The sequence below is a fragment of the Pterocles gutturalis genome, unplaced genomic scaffold (assembly GCF_000699245.1).
Source record: "Pterocles gutturalis isolate BGI_N339 unplaced genomic scaffold, ASM69924v1 scaffold6340, whole genome shotgun sequence".
Classification (NCBI taxonomy): domain Eukaryota; kingdom Metazoa; phylum Chordata; class Aves; order Pterocliformes; family Pteroclidae; genus Pterocles; species Pterocles gutturalis.
Window position 1 is genome coordinate 1 of NW_010140578.1, and position 13,441 is coordinate 13,441.

General features: G+C 41.1%; 1 protein-coding gene across 1 annotated transcript in view; it reads left to right on the forward strand.

Annotated features, from left to right (window-relative positions):
• Window positions 1-166: 166 nt before the first annotated feature.
• ARMC9 (armadillo repeat containing 9) overlaps window positions 167-13,441 on the forward strand; it is a 60,185-nt gene continuing 46,910 nt past the window's right edge. Inside the window, exons 1-8 of the mRNA XM_010083721.1 lie at window positions 167-217; window positions 1,804-1,929; window positions 2,495-2,665; window positions 3,673-3,828; window positions 6,521-6,613; window positions 7,834-7,858; window positions 10,168-10,325; window positions 12,257-12,355. Coding sequence (XP_010082023.1) covers window positions 167-217; window positions 1,804-1,929; window positions 2,495-2,665; window positions 3,673-3,828; window positions 6,521-6,613; window positions 7,834-7,858; window positions 10,168-10,325; window positions 12,257-12,355 — 879 coding nt within the window. The remainder of the gene's footprint in view (window positions 218-1,803; window positions 1,930-2,494; window positions 2,666-3,672; window positions 3,829-6,520; window positions 6,614-7,833; window positions 7,859-10,167; window positions 10,326-12,256; window positions 12,356-13,441) is intronic.

Sequence of the window (13,441 nt, forward strand, 5' to 3'; positions counted from 1 at the left end):
GGAGCAGCTGTGGAGGTGCCTGGCGGGGGGGATGGCTTCCTCACGCGGCTTGTTTGGAGGGGAGGTGGCCGGTGGGCTGTGCCTGGCTGGCCTGTCTGCTAACGCTGCCCTTCTTTCCAGTTTTCCAGGTTTATCAGCGGATGAGATGTAGCAGCAGCGCTTAGCGATGGGTGACGTGTTGGCTTATGAAGCGGAGTTACTCGGACTGGTGAGAGAGGTTGGTTTCCCCTCTTCTTTTTTTCTTTTTTCTTGTTGGTTGAAGGGAGCAAGGCAAAATTTTGTAAGGCTTTTATTCAGAGCCAAGCATTGCAGCTGTGGTTTAAATTCTGGAGTTATCTAATGAGCCAAGTGTTTGCTGCACCCCAAAATCATATCGGCTCCTGTCACGCTCTGTAGATTCAAAGGGCTTGATGTCCATTAAATGCTAGCAGTCAAATATCAAATCAACCTGGAATTATCTATTATTCATTGCAAATGAGGCTTTCGTTAAAGGAGCGGTTAAGTTGATTAGATCCACAGGCAGCTTTGGGGCTCAGGTCCAACCTGAGATGACGGTGAAATCTTTAAAACTGAGCTTAGCTGCCACCTCATTCCACACGTGTATAGAATCACGGAGGTGTATAAATACCTTAGAGCTGACAGAGCCCAGGCTGAAGTCCTGAAGCCACTGATCTCAATGGTTTAATGCCTAAGCGGGATTTTGCCCATAAGAGATAATCAGAAAATATTCTGAAGTGTGAAATGGTCCTGTGAAAAAAACAGTGAGAGGCAAACTTTCAAAGGCAGGTGCCTCTGTGGCTGTCTGTGCTTCAGCCTTCTGGGTAAATTGTCCAAAATGGGATATGTATGATTTGGAAAAAGAACACAAACTGTGCTCTTTGATGCTTGTTGATGCCTTGTTCCTTTGATCAACACTGTGTTGGTAGCCTGGTTTAGGGCCCTCACTGAACACCAAACCAACAACCTACCCTCCTGCCTTGTGTGCTTGCGTGGCCCAACCTACTGCAGGGTTCCGCAGATGCCGGTGCTGCAGAGGGGTGATCAGGAGCAGCAGCCAGCCGGCACTGTGCCCAGCTTTCTCTAGGCTGTCTGTTGAAAGTCTGAACAGTTACTTCTTCCCTAAGGAGTCTACCAAATGGCAAAATCATAGACAACTTAAATATTTTTGTGGATCTCAGAAAACAAATATAAAAAGAGGTTTAAGTACTTAATCATTACTCTACTACTGTTTATGTTATCAGTGAAGAAAGTAAACGTTCTTGTTCTCTGTGGCGATGTTGGGTATCCAGATCGAGTTTGCAAAATGAAATGTGGTGCCTCTCACAGGCTGAGAGAGGTGGGCTTGTTCAGGCTGGGGAAGGGGAGGCTCCAGGGAGACTTCCAGTACTTAAAGGGGGCTGCAGGAGAGATGGGGAGGGACTCTTTATCAGGGAGTGTAGTGACTGGGCGAGGGGTAATGGTTTTCAGGTGAAAGACAGTAGCTTTGAATTAGATATTAGGAAGAAATTTTTTCCTGTGTGGGTGGTGAGGCAGTGGCCCAGATTGCCTGGAGAAGCTGCGAATGCCCCATCCCTGGAGGGGTTCAAGGCCAAGCTGGATGAGGCTTTGAGCAACCTGGGCTGGCGGGAGGGGTCCCCCCCATAGCGGGGGGTTGGAACTAATGATCTTTAAGGTCCCAAACCTTTCTATGGTTTATGGACCCTGCTACAGAGAAAGTTTAAAGGACTTTGGCAATTCATAGGTCACTCATTGGATCATTAATAATGTTTAAAAAAGTTGTTCCTGTATATTTTTGTCTTATAGTATTTGGATTTTGCTGAATTTGAAGAAACAGTGAAAGTATTTACAAAGGAATGTAAAACAAAAGGGAAGCCATTACCTAAAGCAGCAGATGTTTCCTCAAGAGATTCAAAAGCTTTGCCTATTCAGGTAATGCGTCATTTTACACTTACTTTGAGTAATACTAAAAACTGTTAAAGGCCACTAACCACCCTGTGAATTATTACAGTGGTGAGATTATCTGAACTGTAAGAGTCTGCACAGATTCTTGATTATTTGAAGAAGTCTGTTAGCAGTCTTCTTTCAGTGTGGCAACCTTCCAGTTTGATTTTTTATTTGCAGGACTCCAGTCCTTTAGAACTTAAGACAGTAGTTTTGGTTCACACCATATTAGGTTTTTAGCTTGCTGTACTTTGATAAGACTGCTTTTCACACACTGTAAGGATTTATTTTTCCCTTATGGTAAAGGTGGGCCTCCAGATCGACATGCTTGAAAATTTGGGCTTTGCTTCTTGTATTGATGGTTGATTCCAGCTCTCAAAGATATTAGAGATAGGTGGAGAGACAATATTTATGTGGTAGTTGAATGGTGAAGGATTTTGGATAAAACTTTTAATTCAAAGTGTTCACATGGCAATTGAATTCTTCATTCACTAACCTACTGTTCAAAAAATGTAGCTCTTCTATGTTTGGTTTTTGCTTTTCCCCCATGTAGAAAGATCTGCTCGCAGCATTTGAAAATGGTGAGCAGGACGTTTTCTTCCAGCTCTGGGAGAAGCATATTTCATCTTCAGTCCAGGACAATGAACTGGCTGCTCAGAAGCTGGAGTTCCATCTTCATGTGCACTTTGCCACCTACCTCTTCAAACACTCCATGGGAAACCCTGTAAGTTTTGTTCACAGTTCAAATTTCAAGTTGCTTGTGTTTGTTTTACTTCATTTATTTGTCTCTAGTGTGGATGATAATGGGATGTTTAGTAGGAAGAATTCCCAGAATATGTATCCAGTTTTGGGGCTGCAGTCTGCATTTTAGTTGAACCAGACCTCTTGTATTGTGAAGAACAGAGATGGAACTTCGAGGTGTACTTATCTTGGAGCTTCTGAAATATTTTAATTTGGAAAATACCAGCATGCTGATACTTTCACAACTCTAATTGTAGCCAATAGGAGAATCTTTAGAACACTTAATTAGCTTCTAGTTTGGACTGAAGCTATGTGTTGAAATATAAACATTTCTGATAAAATGGGAAAGCTGAATCTTGACCAGCTCTTTGTATCATATTGAAAACAATTCCAAGCTGTCATAAAATAAAATGTCTGTTACATGGGACTTTCATGATGGTGAAACGTTTAAGTAACGTGGAGTCAGCCACATGAGCCAGGGCTTAGTAGGTCCTGCTTACATCTATCAGCTGCTACAGGAGTATTTCATAGAATCATAGAATGGTTTGGGTTGGAAGGGACCTTGAAGATCATTGAGTTCCAAGCCCCCTGCCAGGGGCAGAGACACCATCTGCTAGGTCAGGTTTATCACTGAAATAAAGCATGTCTAAAGCAGGTGTTTCCTCTCTGTGAATATGGAAATCGCACTCTGCTTTTGAAATGTAGCCTGAAGTGGACAGGAATAATTTACATTCAGAAAGCAGTTGTCCCTCTCTTCTTTTGTTGGACCTGAATGACACAAATAACAACATCAGTTTAGATTTTATTTTCTGATTGGTGAAAACAAGATAAAATGCTCTCTACTTAAATAAATGCTGCTTTTTACATAACAAGTATTCTGGGATTTCAAACTTGATGTTAATATATTTAGGTCTCTCCTTATATTTGCCAGCTTTACGGTGCATTCGGAGTGGTCGTTTTCTAAGCAAATAACACTTCTTTATTTCCTAGGACAAAGCTGAACTTGAGGAAAGGATTTCTCATTTTAAGGCATACCTGGAAACAAAAGGAGCTGCACTGAGTCAAACTACAGAGTTTCTTCCCTTCTATGCTTTGCCTTTTGTTCCAAACCCCATGACCCATCCTTCATTTGAAGAGCTTTTCCAGGTAAGTATCTATTTTGCAGAGATGGTATTTATGATGACTTTTCTCCTGGGGTGATAGATATTGAATGACGTTTAGTTTGGTAATCACTTTTCTTGTTCTGTGTAACAGAAACTGTACAATCAAAAAAGAACACAGAGTTGATGGAGGAAGGGTTGCGAGTGTGCTATTGATAATGGAGTACCGTCTTAAATATATTTTATATTTACTTGAGTCCTAAATGATATGCTGGCTTTATGTCATAAATAACAATTGCTACCTCTCCTTCCTTTCCACACAACCCTGAAATACATGTGCTTCTGGGAATAGCTATATAGTAATTCCAAGTCTACATGCTTGCTTTGAGGTTGTTGCCCAACCCCGCTGTCCGAGTCTGGATAGTGGGATTTAAAACATGAGAGCTAGGCATAAGGAGACTGAAGCAGTTTCATGTAATGTGGAAAAGAGAAAGTCAAGCTTATAAGTAATTTTGTAACTGAAAATGAGTCAGTGTTGTCTGTGTTCTGAGACTCTTCCCCGCCCCCTCGCCCCCCAAAAAAATGCTGGAAGAACATAGCTGTGCTTAGTGGTTTGGTGACTCTTGCTACAGGCATTTCTCCTGGTTAATTTTTTGGTGGAGTATGTTTTAGCCCTTGCCTTTGAATGGCTGTTCGGAGTTCAGTTCGTAGGCTTGCATGTGTAAGGTGAGAAGGGAGCGTAAAGGTTAATGTGCTTGAACTTCCAAACAGATCTCATTTGCAGGTGTACTGTCAATGTGATGATGGTCTGCAGTTATTCTATCGATGAAATGGTAATAAAACACTTCTACATTGCCTACGTTCTGGGCACCGTGCAGGTGGATGGTTAGGAGATATGTCCAGAGCTGTGGTTTGGTGTTTCAAAGTATTGGTGGCAATACCTGGGGGGAAGGTACAGCCACCGTTTCACCTGCTGACAGCTTGTTCCTGCAGTGCAAAACTGTGCTTAACATCCTCTCGGTTATGCTGGAAATGGCTGGTTATGTGGTTGCACTTGGACTGGCTCGAGGAACTGATCTGCTTTATTGCCTGTGAACGTGTATGTATGCAGTTCCCACACGCAAATTTGTGTGTAAAATATAAATAATATTTTGCAGGCTTATAAGCTTGAAATGCTTCACCATCCCATGACATAGTTGTGCTGGCTTATCTGAGGAGCTGCGGGCAGCTATTGTGGTGGGAGGAGATCTCTTCAGCCTGCATTGCTGCCACACGCTTTTTGATATCAAATCAGAGCTCAAGTGATACTTGCCCTAAGGCTGACTTTGGATGCACCAGCTGATGAGGAGCTCCAGTTTAACACCAAAAAAAGGCATATGTTGCCATTTTCCTTTGAGACTAGCTATAAATGAGATGTGCTGGTTGACCTCAGAGATGGGATATGACAGCTCTTTTTTATATTTACCAGCTTTTTTTTTTTTTTTTTTTTAATGCCTTATCTAAGACGAGATCTTCAGGGTTATTCATAGTAACCCAGTGTCCAAGCTTGTAGTCCAGTCACTCATATTTTCTTGTGGGAATTGTACAGTTCATTCCATGTTAGTGTTGAAACACGGATTGTTTTACGTTTGAGAAAGAACAGTGAGTCACTAGTCTACTAAGCAGTGTTCTTATGGCATTTTTTTTTCTCAGGCGTCTGATGCTTTATATAGCTGGAGTTCCTGTCTGTTTGTGTAATACATCTTGAAAAATAATATACACTCCTCTCTGTAGGAGACATGGTTCCTTTGGTAATATACAGCGTACTGCGGTGCACTGCTGCCTGAGCACTGGATTGGTCAATGCAGCCAGTAAATTCTGTGTGCTCTCCAGCATGGTGAAATAAGGGCCAACCTGAACTGTGCAACATACACATATACAGCAGTAAATTTAGGAAGCTCCTGCTACTTGTTGTACAATACTGCTTTTTCATCTGCTGGCTAGCTTTTCGTCCAGCAGAAACTAGTTTAACTGAAGGTTTGAAATACAAGAAATGAGTATTCGGTGACTACTTAGGTGTAGTTTGGCTTTTTTCCTTAACTATTATTTTCCTGTGGTTATAAGACAGTATATCAGACAGAAGACAGCACTCTAGTTAGTGGCTGATACGTTTGTCTATTTTTTGTTTTTCGTATGTGAGTTGTTTTTCTCCAAATTCTTATTTTAGAAATGTTGTACCCTGTTCACTGATGTCATGTCATGATGCTTGCAACAGTTATTGACAAAATATACAATTCCCAGCTTGTGTTAGGAGTGAAAGATGACTACAGTGGTTACTTTTTGAAAACAGAGTGATGGAAAATTATTCATTTCATAGTCAATTTCAACAATTTAAAATTCATATTTATCTTTATCTTTTTCTCAAGTTGCTTATATTTTAAAGGGACTTCTAATGTAGGGGCAGTTGTTGCGTGTGCATAAAAGGCACCGACACGATGTGATAGTTTTACCCTTGAAATAAAGCTGCATCGTGTTTTTAGAACTCTTGTCTAGGAATAATACTGAACTCTCTTCTAACTTCTGTGCACTTTTATGGTTAGCTAGCAAGCACATTCACTTCAGTAACAGCGGAGGGAAAATCTTTTCAATAGGGTGCTGGCTGCCTTGTTTACTAGTGGAAGGTTGCTGGGATCCAAACTACTTTCAGCAGAGTGTACATATTTGGTGAACAACTGCCATCATTTGTTTTTCTTTTCAAGGATTCTTGGACATCGGATTTAAGGACAAGATTAGAAAAGTTCCTGTCTCTGACTCTCAAAGCCAGACAGGCTCCCCGGCTTCTCAACTTATTTGTATCCTTTTGAGAAAACTCTTGGAAGATAATTAGAATTACTATAACAAGGCAGTGTCATTTATTGGAAGAGTGTGCTGCTAAGATTTATTACAGAATTGCAGTAATGTTGCAATTCTGTGTTTTTATGATAGGAAACATTGTTTATAGTCCACATTCAAAAAAACCTTTCGAAAAAGTTATGTAAATACAATGTATAGGTGCATATGAAACAGCGTATTTATCATAGGACTATTCTTTGCTTCCATGTATAAAGTACAGGATACCCAAGGCACCGACCTGACCTGGCTTCTTACTTATTATTTGCAAAGCTGTTAGTCTTTTTAATTAGCCATTTCAGGGTGAAAGTTTTCCAGGGCTTTTAAGAGTTCCAGAAATTATTGTTTTACTAAATGGCTTGCGCTTCCAACTGTATTGTTTTTCTAACAGTATTGTTTAAGCTGTGTTGTCAGGCCTAATTTGCAAACTAACTAGCTATATGACTAATTATCTTCTCCATTTTTGGCCAGCACTCTTAAGGGCAAGGTAGAGAGAACTGAGTTGGAGTCTTTGTTTCTGGCTTTTTTTTTTTTTTAAACAGGAGAAGTTGAAAGTTCTTTTCCTGCTATATCTTATTTTATTCTAGAGCAACATCTTCCTACGGTGGTATTGAATGACGAGCTGGAAATTATATTCCCTCTGTTCCATTCCTGCCCATTTGCCAGTATGGGGAGCAGTGATCGAAAGACTGCTTTCACTCCTATGTTACAGGTGTTCGGACAGGAGTCTGGCATAGAACAGTCAAAGAAATTTTCTCTCTGCTTATTCCTCTTTATGGAGTAGTGGACCGGATCCTAATTGACCCTGAATATTTCTTAGGGCATCGCTTGCCCTAAAATATTTGCATGTATCTTATGTAAAATCAGTGGTTTGACTTTTGATTTTGGTGTTAATACATTTAGACTGGAGTTACCGTATCTTATACTTCAGGGCTGGATCTAGTATCTTTTAAAGGTCAGCAAAAAGTCTCAAGTCTCTATGCAACATTGTGTATTTATGAGATTTTTATGCATTTATTGTTAACTCATTTATTCTTGCTCTCCTGTGAAGCATCGAGCATTGGCTGTTGCCTGGGACAGTAGGAATATTTGGCTTGGTTGGGTTTGCCAGTTGGTTTCTGTGTCTCTTAACACGTACTGAAAGGATGCACGTTTTCCTGAACTGCTCCTACTCGTACAACAGAAGGAGAACGGACAGTGCAACAAAGGTAAACGCTGAGATGTGGTAAGGATATTCTGTAAGATTATTATGCCTTTAAAAAATCAGTTCAATAAATAGAAGTTAGGTTCCCAGCTCTCTTGCATTCATTTTTTCTCTTGACTTTCTATGTTCACTTTGTCAGTAGGGATTTGTATGAGCCCAGCTGGGTTCCTAAAATGACTTTTCCTCATGAGTTATTTTAATCTGTAATTTTACACTGAGGATTTACTATTTGTAGATTGAATTATGGAGAAATTTAGGCTAATGTCCCACTGTGAATTCCAGGTATTTTCTTTGTTATTTTGTGGTTTGTATTGCATTAGACTTTCATTGAATAATAGAAAGATCTTTGTGTATTTTCCAGAAGTTACTCTTTTTCCTTGTGGTGTACTTTCCTGAACACGTTAATTCCACACTCTGATTAAAAAGAAATAAGTGCATGATTGGGCCTGAATTATTTTGGACCTAATTAGTTTTTTATTTGAACAGTTTCTGTTCTTTGTGCAAGTACAGGGACTGTCCTGGTGCTGAATCCATGCAGGTCAGCCTTAATTTGTACGTCTGTCACGTGCCTTGGAGGCTGAGTTGGTTTGGATTTTTCATGAAGGTTACTTGAGGCCTGTCTTGTATGAAAGTTTTGGATCTGAGAAGTTATTTTTGCAGTATGCTGTTCAGACCACATGCTATCCACAGTACCTACTCGCTGTTGGAGAATGTTTATTTTATCAGTGAAGGAGAAACGCAAAAAAATTTAATAGGTAACGCATGAATGAAGACCAATATGGCAAAGAGTCCTGAAAACAGCCCTTTGTAAATAGTCGCCAGTCATCACTCTGACACCCTGAAGCACTTCAAGTCCGGGTGGGGTGGTATATATGCTCTTGAGGGTGTCCTGGGGAGGTTAGTGTTTTTACCTTTCCTGATTAACCTGCTACAGTCTGGCTTTTTACCCATTTACGTAAAAACTTTAATACCTGTATGACTTCCAAAGCCTTCAGTTTGGCTTGAAGGAGGGATTGCAGAATGGTTGTCATCTTGCACAGGGAGCTTCAGACCCTCTGTGTGCCCGCTGTGCTAACAGGAATGGAGGGAGTGAAGTATTTGGAAGAGTGTTCAGCTGCTGTCCCTTTCACTGCCTCGTTACAAATCTGTGGATGAGTTCCCAGCCACTCTTCCACCAGTTTGGGAAAGGAGAGAGTGGAGGAAGTGTGTCAGCCCGCTGCACAAGAGAAGGTGCAGTGTGACCTACCCGTCCGTCCAGATGTGCTGTAGTCTGAACGACCGTTAATGTGGAAAGATGTCAGTTTAGGATATGGATAGTAATTTTTATGGAAAGCAAGAAAGAGGCAAGGCAACTACTGCCTCTCCTAAGAGCAAGGTTTCAGTGTCACCCCAGGAGCCCTGGTGTCTGCCAGCAGTTCTTGGGACCTGCAGCTCCCCGGGTGAGGGCTCTGCTGTGTTGGATGCAGAAACTCAGCCTGGCCAGAGTCGGTGCTTCTAGCAAAGTCTGTGAGGGTGGGCTGAGATGAGAGAGACAGAGCAAGCACAAGTTCAGGAGCATGTCTGAGGTGTAGGTAAGTTGTTGGAAAGGATAATGACCAACCTCTCACTTAGAGAGAAAAGCTTATTGTGGAATTATGTATATGTAACTCCTTGGCTGATAAACTTAGTGTTTACTTTAAGCAAAGCACTACATAACCCAAATATCAGTGGCCTGTTTCTGTAAATTAACTGGAGAAAACACCCAGCCTCACGGTGTAATCTAACAAACACTGACATGAATCTCTGGGTCCTGTCATTCTGTATTATCTTTGAAGTGCCAGCTTGACCTTTCCAGTTGCTCTGTGTGATACTGTTCCTTACTCACTGTTACTTTAGTGAATGTGGAAGACAGATGGTGCATGAGTCTCATCTGCAGGTAGCAGGTTCAGTTAACTAAGTCTGAGCTGCATTTTGTTATATGTTCTGATTCGATGCCTCCAGCCTTGTTTTGTCTCTGATAGCATGGAATTTCTTGTATTGGCAGACCTTTAAAAGAGGTCTTCACAAATGTATTCAGTCATGTTTACTGTCCAGTAGTTGTACTGCGCTGTAACTGCTAAGCAGTTGTTTATTTGGGCAATTAAGGCAAAATAAATACTTGTAGCTGTTGGGATGAAATGAAGTCACACTAGTAGTGTGGAATTATCCTTGCAGTGAAATTCCAGCCCTTGGATAAAATAGTTCCACAGCAGCAGTTGATGTTGTCCCTTCAGAGCAGTAAAAATGCTTTTGGGTTCTTTTGTCATTATTTCTTTTTTATTATTCTCTTGACAGAAACGTTGCAACATCTTCATCAACAGTTGGTGGAATCTGAGCACAGGACCATGACCTACCTGAAACGATTTAACAAAATGCGGGCAGACTACCATAATCTCATTGGGGTCACTGCAGAGCTGGTGGATTCCTTGGAGGCCACAGTCAATGGCAGGATGGTAAGAGATGACTCAGATGTGTACTTGCTTCCCCCCTTCCCGAGAAAATGGAGAGAGAATGCCACTAAAATGTGAATTAAACTTTGTAGTCATGAGCGTTTCTGTAAGTACAGTGTCTCTTTACTAGTGAAACACAGCACTTAGGATGAGAGGTTCTTCTGTTGTGCCTGCGTACCAGGATAAAGGTAGTGCAGAAGATGGGTTGAATTGTGCTGGCTCAGAAATCTTGAAGAAACTGTCACCATCTCACAAGACAGATCTCTTGTGACAGTCCCCTTTTGAGCTTTGGCATCAGCAGTGATCGGAGGGTGTTTCTGTGATTACTGACTGCAATCCAGCCCATCAGAGGTTGTGGTGTATTTAAAACTGCTGCCAAGTCTGTTTTAAGTTGCGCTGTGGTGGAAACAATCTTCTCATCCAAAATTTTGTTGAGGAAAAGCTTTCCTCTTTGTTCTGCTAAGCTGAACTTGTTCATTTAATTGGTAAAGGGAACTGGGGTGGGAATGAATGAGTTATTTACTGTGTGAAACGGGCAACACGTATGTGACTGGAGAAGGTATGACTTTCTTGTAGGTATTTTTTATACAGAGATTATTTTATGCTTCATCCTTTTTCCCCTCTTCTCTGCGGTTATGCCTCTATACTATAACTTCTGTATAGCCTGGAGATTATTCTTATGGCAGATGTTAGGGGTCTCTAGATGCTTTTGAAGGAGCTGAGAATTGTTAGCAGGGAGAATGACCTGGGAGTTCCTGTGCTGCCTGCTGACAAGTCAGTACGTACCTTCCTCCTGTCCTTGGTGTGAACATCCTGTGGTTTGTTACTCTGCGTCTGCGATCACTGTTCACATCAGCACTGCAGGGAAGAATTTGCCTATAGCTGTGGGTTTTGCTTTACAGCTGATGAGGAAAGGCATCTGCTCACATGAGCTTGGATAACAATAAGAAACACATAGTCCTTCATTTGCTGCCTCCCATGTCACACTCCAGTGCTCTCCAAGGTGATATCCTCTTACCTCCTGCGGTGGAGGAGCCAGGCACTGGTTCTCTTTTGCTGCGGCTGTTTAATTTCCCGTGTCAGCCTTGTGCTGGGCAGTCATTTGCTCCTTCCCAAGTGTGTCCAGCTGAGGGTGCTCTTTCATTATGGATCTTGGTTTCAGTCATTTCCAAATACAAAGTGGAGCTGGGTGCTGAATAACATCATGTTGAACTTACAGCATTCTGAATTTGAAGGGTTTTGTCGTCTCGCTATAGGTCTGAGAGTATCAGAAGTGTCCCCATTCCCGTTTCTGTAATCTCAGTCCTCTCACCTCTGTTCTGGGGAAGCTAATAACTGTTCGGAAATGAGGCAGTTCTATTGTGGTGTACCCTTCCCAAAACAAAAAACCTAAGCCTGCTGAGGTGCTTTGCATTGAAACACAGTGCTATACTGTGTGATTTGTATTTGTTCTCCCTGCTGTACAAGGCAGTTGTGTAAGGTCTGCTCTTTAGCTAGGCAGTACATCGGTGTATCATTGCATGAGTCTAAAGCACAAAACTGCTTCATACTTACTGTTAGAGAACTGACCTTTTGATTGAGGAAAATCTGTATGGTGTAAAAAATTCTGTTTTTCTTCTAGACGTTCTGAAAGTGTTTAGCATTATTCTTGGGAATAGCATAACTGTTCCCAGATGAAGAGTTTCATTTTCTTAATTTCTGAACAGAACTGTAGTTGCACTATATACCCTGTACTTGCATCGATAAGTCTCAGGTGTGTGGTTTTTCACCCTCTTAAGAAAAAAAAAAAATCATCACCACCAACAAAAAAAAAACAAACAAAACCCCACCCCAAGCAAAAAAACCCCCACAACCTTTAATATAGAAACACTTGTCTGGTAGAAGGTGTATGTTTTATATAATCATGTTCTCTCCTTATGTTTCCTAATTTTTAGATCACACCAGAGTATCTTCAAAGTGTTTGTGTTCGCTTGTTTAGCAATCAGATGAGACAGAGTGTAGCGCATAGTATTGACTTCACAAGGCCTGGAACTGTAAGTATTGATGTTTGGGTTTTTTACAGTAGCTATCTCAAAGGACAAGACCACTTAAGCTGCATATTGAACAATGAATGTGAGACAGCAAAGGCAAACCATGTGTCCAAGTTACCAAAATGGTAATACAGAAGGTTTTGTTGATCTCAGATGCTGGTGAATGACACGGTTACGCAGCCATAGCTGCATAAGTGTGATTAATTCTGTTATTATGGTAACAGTAAGCTGTGCATGTGTTAAAATGCTAACTGAATGTTTTAAAAAAACCCCAGAACCCTAAAACTAATGTCCTGAGTGTGATTTGATGGCACATCTTAGACAATTTAGTTTAGCTAAGAAGAGGAGGCGATGTTGCTCAGCTCTGGACACATGGTCTGTTCCTCTCTGCTCTCAGTGATGCTCTTATAACCCCAGAGGGAATTGGCTTAGCCAGCTAAAGGAGAAGCATCAAACAGGATCATGAGAACAAATGGGGAAAAGAGAAGGAAGGGAGGACTTCCCTTTTTTGTAAGAGCTAGTTGTTAGATGATACCCCTAAGCCACCCTGGTGGTTTACACGATGGGCTTTAACCCCATATCTAAGGATCTTTGATCTTATTGATATGCAACTCAGGATGCCTAGGGTTTTTTTTTTCTTCCTGCTTCACCGGCCTCTTGTTCCTTTTCAGATGGGTGCAGTATACCTAGCTGCTTCTACCCGTTAAAGTTCTGCTCAGTCTCTCCTGCCTAAATGGCGAGGTAGCTTTTTTTGTTTTCAGCAGCAGAACCAGCTTGGCGTAGTTTTTAGTGTCTGTGAAACTGTGCCTGGGGATGTGAAATTTTAAATGACCTAATGAGAGTGTAAGAGATGTTCAGTTGTACAACCTTTTTTAATACCTAGCTTGTTAAAATTTTTCAAATAAACATTAATGTTAAAACTGCATTAAAACATTTTAATATTAAAATATTGTGTGTCACTGCTTTACAAAGACAAGCCAAAGTCATGAACTGTGCTGATTATTTTTGCCATGGTAGGCATTCATGTATACTTAACTCTGTAGTAGGAGAGCTTTGTGAAGTGTCAAAGGAAAAGCAGAACAAAATAAG